General features: G+C 46.1%; 1 protein-coding gene across 15 annotated transcripts in view; it reads left to right on the top strand.

Annotated features, from left to right (window-relative positions):
• The first annotated feature begins 810 nt into the window (after nucleotides 1-810).
• The window catches only part of KDM6A (lysine demethylase 6A), a 150,178-nt gene continuing 141,485 nt past the window's right edge, over nucleotides 811-9,503 (top strand). For all 15 annotated transcript variants that reach the window (XM_064407273.1, XM_064407271.1, XM_064407254.1 and 12 more), the window contains exons 1-2: nucleotides 811-1,110; nucleotides 1,315-1,378. In XM_064407273.1, the coding sequence (XP_064263343.1) occupies nucleotides 953-1,110; nucleotides 1,315-1,378 (222 nt within the window). In that variant the 5' untranslated portion in view covers nucleotides 811-952. The remainder of the gene's footprint in view (nucleotides 1,111-1,314; nucleotides 1,379-9,503) is intronic.

Genomic DNA, 9,503 nt, shown 5'->3' with positions numbered 1-9,503 from the left:
ATGGCGCCTTCCTCAGCGGCGTCCACTCCTCCAGCGCGGAGCCCCCGTTACGCAACTCCACCCGTGAGCGCAGCCCTCCCTCGTTCCTCCTCCTCCTCTTCCCACCCCAGCGCCCGCCACTCCCGACATCTCCCCCCCCCCTTCCCCCGCCGTTCGCTTTTAAAGGCGCATCCCAACCTGCTGGTGCTCGCTAATCGAAAAGCTCGTCTGACTGACGGCCCGCCCAACCAATCACAATCGGCAGCTCCCCGAAACTCCACCCCCCTTATCACCTACTGACCAATGGCGTGAGGCCGGCGGGGGAGGCGGGCGGCGAGGGCCAACCAAACCGGAGCGCAGCGGCGGCGGAGCGCAATGACTGACGTAAGTCAACAAAGGTCACGTGGTGCGCGGCGCCGCCGCCGATTGGCCGCGCTGACGCGGGCGGGCGGGGCGGGACGGGGGGGGTGGTCGCGGTGGCGGCGCGCGGGGTCCGCGGTGTGACACAATTACAACAACTTTGGGCAGCGGCTCCGGGGAAGTTTGTACGGGCGGCAAAACACACCCCGAGCCGCGGGGCGGGCGGGGACGGTGCCCCCGGCTCCCCGACACCTCGCCTCTGCGCGCCGCCGGCGGCGGGCGGCGATGTAAACACCGCTCCGCCGCCATCCGCAGCCGCCGCCTCCTCCTCCTCCTCCCCCGAGTCTCCAGCGCTGGGGCTCCCTCCCCCCTCCTCCCCTCCCTCCCTCCTCCTCCGAGCAGCGGGGCTTCCCCCCGCCTCCCTCCCTCCCTCTCCCCTCCCCTCCCTCCCTCCATCCCTCCCTCCCTCCCCCTCCCTGCCGGCTGTTGTTGTTGTAATAAAAGTTGTGGGGTGTGTGTGTGTCGGGCACCCCGCCCCGCCCGGCGCTGGGGGGTGTTGGGGGCGCGCAGGGAGGGGGGGGTGCGATCCGCGAGTTAATTACGCTGCGTTTCCATGAAATCGTGCGGAGTGTCGCTCGCCGCCGCCGCCTCTGCTGCTCCTTTCGGTGATGAGGAAAAGAAAATGGCGGCGGGGAAAGCGAGCGGCCAGAGCGAGGAGGACTTCGCCAGCTTGACAGCCCAGGAGAGAGAAGCCCTATCCGGCCTCGACAGGTACCCGCTCCCCACTGCGCCCCGGCCGCCTCCGTGTCCCGGCTCGGCCCGCGCTCCCTCCGTGTTCCCCCGCTCCCCTGCCCGCGGCTCCCCGTGCGCCGCCGCTCCCGGGCCGCGCTCTGCCCTCGCCCGCCCGCCGCGCTGACTCTCGCTAACGCCGGTGCCTCTCTCTCCCCTCCCTCCCGCCCGCTCCCCTCCTCGCAGCCGGCTCTTCGGATTTCTGAGGCTTCATGAAGATGGCGCCAGAACGAAGGCCTTGCTGTTAAAGGTAAGCGCGAGGGTGGATGTGGAGCGGGGATGGGGGGGAGGGGGGGGAACGGGGGATGGGGAGCGAGGCGGCCCCGCCGCCCCTTCCCTCGGGACCCCCGGGCCCGCACGGTGAGTGTGTGCGGGGGGCGTGCGGGGGGCACCGCCACCTCCGCGGGGTCTCCGCGCCTCGCTGCCGCCTTTGCCCCTTTCCTTTTTACCCCCCCCCCCCCCGCCATTCTCCCCGAGCGGGACGAGGGGAGCGTGGCCATGCGGGTGCCCGTCCAGCCCCGGGACGGGAAAGTGGCGGAGCCCGGGGCCGGGAGCGGACGGGCCGGGGGAGGGGGCGCGGGGGCGGAGGGGGGGAGGCGGAGGACGAGGAGGAGGAGGCGGCAGCGGGGGGAGAGCGAGCGAGGGAGGGAGGGCGCGCTCGGCGCTGCTGACGTTGCCGCTCCCCGGACCCTCCCTCGTGATTTTCGCCCCCGGCCGCCGGGAGCGGAGCCGGGGCCGGAGCCCGCGGGGAGCGCGGGGTCCGGGCTGGGGCGGGCGCGGCGCTGAGCGGCTCCCGGAGCCCGTCCGAGCGACTTGTTTACTCTGCGGGCCCCGCTGCCGGCGTGCAGCGTGCCCGGTGCTCGGCGAGCCCCGCGTCCCGCCCGCCGCCCCGGCTTGACAGGGAGCGGGGCGTCCTGCGGGCTGCCGCCGCCCGGCCCGGTGTCCGGACAGAGGTGTTTGTCTCTGTGGAAAGTTGTTGGCCCTGTCATTTAGTTAAGTAATGGCTGCTCCTGTCGGCCCAAGATGGCCGGACAGGGAGGAGAAAGAGAAGGGGGGGGAGGTAAACACGAAACAAACACCGGGAGCGAGTATGGGGAGCGTGGAGCCCCCGGTGAAGGCTGAGGGAAACTCTCCTGCGCATCCCAAGTTCTTCCTGGGCGCTTTCCTGCTGCTTCGCAGCGCCGGTGCCCTCCTTATCAACCTGTAGCACGTTCTGCTGCCCATCCGTGGGCTGCTGACAAAGGCTGTGCGGGCCGAGTGTCTGCCAGCTGTGCTTAAAACACCACACGCCAGGGAAGCGTTCGGGTAGCAGAATAAGTGGAACTGTTTTTGAAATGCTACGCGGCTGTAGCAAAGGGGGACAGTGCTGCTCTGGTTCCTGCTTCCTGGCTTGTTCCTGTCAGTAGTCTGGCGTTTGACACTGCTCATCCCATTGTTGTGCCCGGAGTGTATCGTGGAGAATTTTTATTTTTTTTCTGCCGCTGGTCTGAAGATTTGACTCTAAAGCTTGTTGAATTGGATAGCCTAGGCCTGTGCTTGTGTTTGGGTGTTTATTTCTGGCAGGATTGGAAAAGCTCAATGTCAGGACGTGGGGGGAGGGGGGAGGGATGGAAGGAAAAGCAAGTACACTTTCCTTTCTGCTTATATTTAAAAAGAAAAAAATCTCGCGGTTTCCTTTCGATTTTCAGAGTTATTTATAAGAGCACTTCTTCCCATTAATCAAAAAGGTAGGGGAGTGACATGTCAAACCAGTTAAATAATGTACATTAACTGTTGGTGGACCAGAACTCGTGCCTGCTGTGTGAATGCTGCTGAGGCTATTGGAAATATTAGACCGAATCCCGTATGGGATAGAGCTTAAGGGTGCCAGATAGAAAATAAAAGCTTCACATCTAGTTAGATCATCTGTCGCATAAAATCCCTGCTTTAAGTTTTATTTTGCGTACTGTGAAATGAAGTGGCGCAAGGACCAATTCAGCCTCTTAGTTTTGTGCCTTTCTTACGTATAACGCTTTTTAAAAAATGCCAGTCAATTGTAATTTTAGGATATAGGATCTGAAGTTGTGGGGCATTTTGATAGTTTTGAAATACGTTTTCAGAAATATCTATGTATCTTCTTTTACTGTATTAAACTGCGAATCCGTGCAGTGAATACTAAAAAAATCCCCAAGCAAACCAAATATTTTGCTATTTCACCTCAGTTTTCGGATGGTGTTTTGTACGTTCATGAATTGCACGGTAACTCACAAAGCATGTTCTTTGTAAAACTTGTCTCTGAGAAAGGTAGATTATTTAAGGAAGTAGAAGGATTAAAACGTTGCTGTTCAGTGCATAGATGTTCAAGAGGAATTTCTTGGTTTGAACCAGTTTCGGTTTTGTTTGTGCTTTTTACTTTGAAGGAACGTGCTTGTGTTTCTGTTACTGCTGAGAAGTTGTTATTTTTAAGGTATTTTCTGCTTCGTTCCTGTTCTGTGTGAAGCTTTATGCAATTTATGCTCTATTGAGGGCTTTAGAACAATTAATCTAACAGACCACTTTAATTCAATGTAGCAGTTATTTTTATAGCAGAAACTGTGGCCGAATATATGTGCAGTTAATTAATAGGTTTTACAGCGATAGCAACAAAATGTTTCCTTTTGTGCATGGAGCAACAACAGCTAACAAAGACCCTAGACTACATAATTATGAAATCCTGACTGACTGATTTAAGAATTTACAAGGCAGCACGTTACAGTGTGAGATTTATGTGCCAGTGTAGCAGGTAAGGAAAACCATTGAGTCATGTTTCCAGAGGAATCCTTCACAAAGGCAGAAATCTATCAGTGCTCCCCTCGATGTGAGAGGAGCACACCTACTGTTGAACCTTTTCCAGGGGCTGCCAGGCTGGAGCAGGGTCTGGGAGGCTCACGGGAGGTTCTGGGTTGTAAGATTTAGGGAACAGCTCCCTTCCCTTCCTGGCTACTTGTGCAGTCTGTTCTGGGCTTAAATTTGGTGCCTGGGTGCAAGAAGACACTCCTTATTTTTGGTGGGGTTCACTAAGGTGTGCATTGGCTTGGAGGGGAATTGCAGGAGGCCTTAGTAGTGGGAACTTTGGTTTAGCAAAGCCACACCCTGACAGGATTTAATAATAAGAAAACTGGGATCTCTTTGAGGGATGGGGGAAGCTTCGTGTCCAGAGCTTTAATTTAGTTGTGGGTTCTATTTGTGCTGCAGGTCTGCAGTCCCCCGTTTTTTGGTGGTTTTGCTTTGTAGGATGTATGGGCTGTAGTATCGTGAACTGAGCCAAGCTGTGCTGCTGGGTATAGCAAATCAAAAGAGCAGCTAGGACGTGAGTTCTGTACAATTTTATGAATTATTGAAGGTATAGATTAAGATTCAGGAATATTGTAATGTTGCCCCACGTATTGGGTACGTGATGAGCCAAAAGAAACTTTGCTGTAATGGTGTACATGCTGTATGTCTGACAAAGGAATGGAATTTTCTGTTGCCAAAAATTTTGCGTTTATTTTGCAGAAAAAGGAGCTTGAAAATCATAGTTTGCAGTTAGCGTGGTTTTGGGAAAGAGGGCAGGGAAATTAAGAGATCACCTTTCAAACTGGTTGAAATGCTGGAAATCCAACGTAGTCAGTCTCGTGCTGGAGAAAGTGCTCACTGTTGTGCTTCCGTAGTTGACAGGAACATTAACGTGAAGGAGGAAAAAAAACCCCAAAACAAAAACCCTGCTGGTGTCTTGATGTCTCTTTCTCCCAGGAAGGCATTCTAGCAGGAGGTGAAGCTTAAAGATTACTTGAGGGGGGAGGGTGAGGATATCCATTGTATTGGAAGTGAATTGCAAAGCATTTCCTTTTTTTTCTTCCTTTTTTTTTTTTTGATGATGTTTCCAGTGTTTAGCCAAAGTTGACTTGATTGCAGTGACAAACCATCGTTTCATAAGCTGTAATTGGCATCTATACAGATGTAGGTTGATGTAGCTGGTCTGATGTATTGGGTATAAGATGCCTGTTAATTCCTATTCATTGAGTTTAATCAGTTTGTCATATCCTGTGGACAAAAACTGAAGCATGTTTCCATTTAAAAGTATTGATGTTGAAGTCGATTTGGAGAGATGAAGTAGTTGCACACAATATGCCATGTTTTAGTCTGTGTTACCTCTCATGGTTTTAGCAGCCCTTTTGTTTTCCAGCTGATTTTAAAAATGGTATTTCCTTTGTGTAAAGGCCACATGTGTTGACAAAATTAACAGCGTGCTTATCTGTGCTTTTATGAAGCTTACAAATTAAATGCACAGTGACAATATTCTTTCATTTTTCTTACAGTTTTAATGTTGCTTGTTTAAAAATAGTTTCAGACAATGTGAATTAGTATATGTTGACTTTGTCCTTTCAGTGTTGACATTAACGTTAATTTCCTACTGATCCAAAATAAAATATCACAGTTTTATTTACAACAAACTGCTTGAAAAATAATTATGCAAGAAAGCATTTTAGCAGGTTAATCTTAGTATAGTAAAGTGTTTTTTTCTTTTTTCAATAACTGGAAAGATTTTGGCTTGATTTATTTTCATCAAAACAAAGAAATATTGCTTGAAAAAGAATTAAGAATGTTTGTCTTATATAATGGCAGTACTGGGAATTGAGAAGCTGGAAATTGGTACCAGGAGACATTTGTAAGGCACTCCAGGAAGTGGGCAGCCTCTCCAATTTCTCTAAATTTGTATCTGAGTTGTTCCTTTATGCTTGGGTTTGTTTTTTTTAAAATATATTGTGCATTTCCTATTACTGGTTTATTATCTAGTGTATTGTCTGTCCTGTGGAGCAAGTTGAAGGTGGATAAGATTTTGTAAATTGTGTTATGGGTGGAACTGGTTTTCTAGCGTTTTTTGAAGGAGTAATGTTTTTGAGTGTGTTTATTGGGCAATTTCAGCTGAGCCATAGATTTCTTTAAGATAAGGTGTTTTTTTTTTGTATGCAGTTTGTATTAATAGGGTGCAGCTTTCTGGGATCCAATTAAGGTGTAACGGGTGACACATTCTGTAGTTCCTGGTTGTACAGTGTTTATACTTGGAAATCACAGCCATAGTGTATTTAATGGTTGTGTAGCCTGGTACTTGGTTATAGGTTTTTGCAGGATTTGTACTTCATCCAGTACTAAAACCAACTTTTTTTTAAAATGGACATTACACAGTACTGTAAGTATGAAATACTTAGCATATGTTGATACTTTCACGACTAGTGTTTGAGACTTTGTCTTTAAATAGTGGGATTTTATTGCTCTAAACATATATTCCTGAATGTTTTGGCTGTTTCTCAAGTGTAAAGTACAGTGTTGGTACTACTTTCTGAAGGGAAGAAAATTGATGAAGTCAGAAACATTACACTTGTCATTTTAATGTGTTAATGAAGAGAGAAGTATGGATCTCTGTCCACAAACAAAATGCTTTTGTGGAGGTGTAATTAGGATTGCAGGACACTTGGTGTTTTGGCATTTGCATTTCAGCAAGTTTTATCTTCACTGTCAGGAGACCATTAATAGGGAATATAATGTAAGATATTTTTTTTGTTGTTGAATGTATGTTACATATTGTAGCTTTTAAGTACCAATCTACTGAGTCTGGAGGCTGAAATTCCTCTAAGTGGTACATGTGCATCATGTTAAGGTAATTTGTGCCCTACTGACTTTAGTAATCAAATAGCCAAGGTTGGGCAGTGGTTGAGGATGGAGGAGAGGGAGAAACACTGCTGTATTTTAGCAGCTGAGGAATAGAGGTTCTGATAAATTATTTAACTTTAGAAAGGGTGAAGAAAAACTGTGGTAAGGGTAGGATACAACTCTTTTCATCCCATTCCAGTAATTGAACCATTTGTGCATCATGCTACTCATGGCCTGTAGCTTTCACATTTCTAGGTGAATCCAGGTACAGTATGTGAAGAAGGAATAGAGCATCTAAAGCTTTGTCTGTGCATGGTATCACTCAGGTGTGCTTTCAGCATGGCTGTTTGTTCACTGTAGTGGGTTGAGTGGACTTGGTAATTATAGAGGTAAAACTATCTGCAAATGTTGATACCATCTGAAGTAAGTGTTGAAAGCATCTTCTAAAAGCTGTGCCATATGTTTGTTATACCATTTTAGAAAAAGAGTAGATGTTTCATGCTCAGATAGCTTGGTGCATGTAGAAACATTTGTTTTCATTGCATTGGTGAGATGATACAAAATTAAAGAGAGTCACGGAAAATGTTTATGGCTATAAAGTGACTTTTTCCTGATTAACACTTGTCACAAGACTTGCCAGTGCCAGAATTATATGTCATGGCCCACTGTTGTTCTTTATCCCTCTGACAATTAGGCAAACTTATGTTGTGCAGAGAAATTAAGTTCTGGTTTCCAGCCTTACAGGTTCATCAGTTAAACCCAAAGTTATTTTCAGATTACAGAACAAAACTAGTTCTTCTTGGTCCTCACCTGGTAGAATTTTTGGATAATGGGGATTTTGCTGTATTTTCAACAGTCTGAAAGGGAAGAAAATATATTTTGTCTGTATATTTGTATATTTTGTGTATGTATATTTGTAGTTGGAGAATGCTTACATAGTTTTGTAAAAATCAGTTACTGCTTAGAGGGCTTGGATGAGCTTCTGCAGAAATGAATTGAGGAGATGGGCTGTGAGTATGAGGTGAGTGCAGAACTGAGCTGGGTGGCAGGTTTGGTATTGGATCAGGTAATTGCAGGAGCTGAACCACTGTCCTGCTCATTCTGACTACAGATAGGTATATGGATACAACTTCAGTCCTTCAGTGCCATACCTACCTTGTATTTTACATTAAAAACTCGTGTAAGTTACTTAGTTTTAACCCCTTTTCTTGGTGAAGTCCTGCAGCTGTGTTTGAAGCATGTTTGAGTAGTGTGTTTTCACAATTAAACATCGATGTGATGCTTATTAAACTTGATGTGTCATTACAGAGAGCAGTTGACTCTTTGTAGAAAATGTTAGCAATTTTAATCTTGCAGAATGCTTAATTTGTAGTTAAAACCAAATCAGTGGGTCTTGTATGGACCCTGTGAAGGCTGCCAGGATTTGTATAGGTGCACCTGAGAGGATGAGCTTAGTACCTTACAGACCATTTTTGGTGTGAAGAAAGAAAGGAATTGTGTTTATTATAGTTCAGTCTGAGTTTGTTGGACGAGGGAAGTTCAGTAAAGCAAGAAAAAATACTTAAATATTTATTACAGGTTTCTGCTTTATGGATAGGCAGACTAAAGAAATAGCTATAGTAGAGTAATTCCTCTGGGGAAAAGCTCTTTCCAAGACTGGCCTGTTTAAAAAGGGGTCTGCTCAAAGCTTGTTTTCAAGATGAGTTTTACTGATACTGTCACAAGTAGGTTGGGCCATTTGATAGTTTGCTTGTGGCCATTATAAAGTTTATTGAATGGTACATATCTAAAATGAGCCTCTGTCTAAGTTTTGCAGTTCAGGTAGTATTCTTGATACTGAATATTATTTGTATTTAAAGAGTCATAGGAAGGTATTACTTACTAAAATAACATGTTAATGAACTAAACCCCCATGAAGCATATTTGGGAGTTGAAGAATATTGTTTATCAGGTACTTTCACTTCAGAGTGTGAGAGGATGCAGGGATCACCATCAGAGCTGTACTGACAAATTACCTTCCTTTATGGTTCTTGGATTTGCTATGTGGCATTCATGGAAGGAGCTTAATTCTACATCTTAATTAAATAAGATCTCATTTACAGTTTTGTAAAGGGAGTGACTAAAATTGTGTGATGAATTACATACAGAGCACTGTATGTCTGCATATGAATTTCTTTTGTGGTAACTTGTTAAATTGTTGTTTGTTAAAATGGCTTTAAGTAATTTCTTTTTCTCACAGTGGCATTTGAGAATTATGATTCACTTCTTACTATTGATTGGTTTTTAGAGCAGACTGGATTGTGAATATGCTTTTCCTTAAATTTCTGCTTCCATTTTGAGAATTTAAAATTTGAGCAATTTCAGAGTATAATTTGTAGCATTAGACAGAAGATCCAGTGCAACAGCTTTTCAAATAGAGACAAGAAATGTATTGTTTTTGGTCAGTATTCTATTCCTTCCACTCTAGTTGCCATTTTAACTTCTTATTTAAGCAGTGTTTTCATTTTCTTATGATTTGAAAACTTACTTGCACAGGAAAAAAGAGTAGAATAATGAATTGAAGTTAAGGTTTTATTTGTAGGTATTTTTCTTCTGCCTAACAGAATTTTAAGTACTCTGTTGCTTCTTACGTGTTTCAGTGAAACATCTTTGGGGCCTGTGTGATGTGATGAACCAGGCTGGAGAACTGCTTCAGCTCAAAAATAACCTAGTAAAAATAGAAAACT

This window comes from Passer domesticus, chromosome 2 (genome assembly GCF_036417665.1).
Source record: "Passer domesticus isolate bPasDom1 chromosome 2, bPasDom1.hap1, whole genome shotgun sequence".
NCBI lineage: Eukaryota > Metazoa > Chordata > Aves > Passeriformes > Passeridae > Passer > Passer domesticus.
The sequence above is the reverse complement of the archived record's forward strand: the minus strand, read 5'-3'. Positions and strand labels throughout refer to the sequence as shown.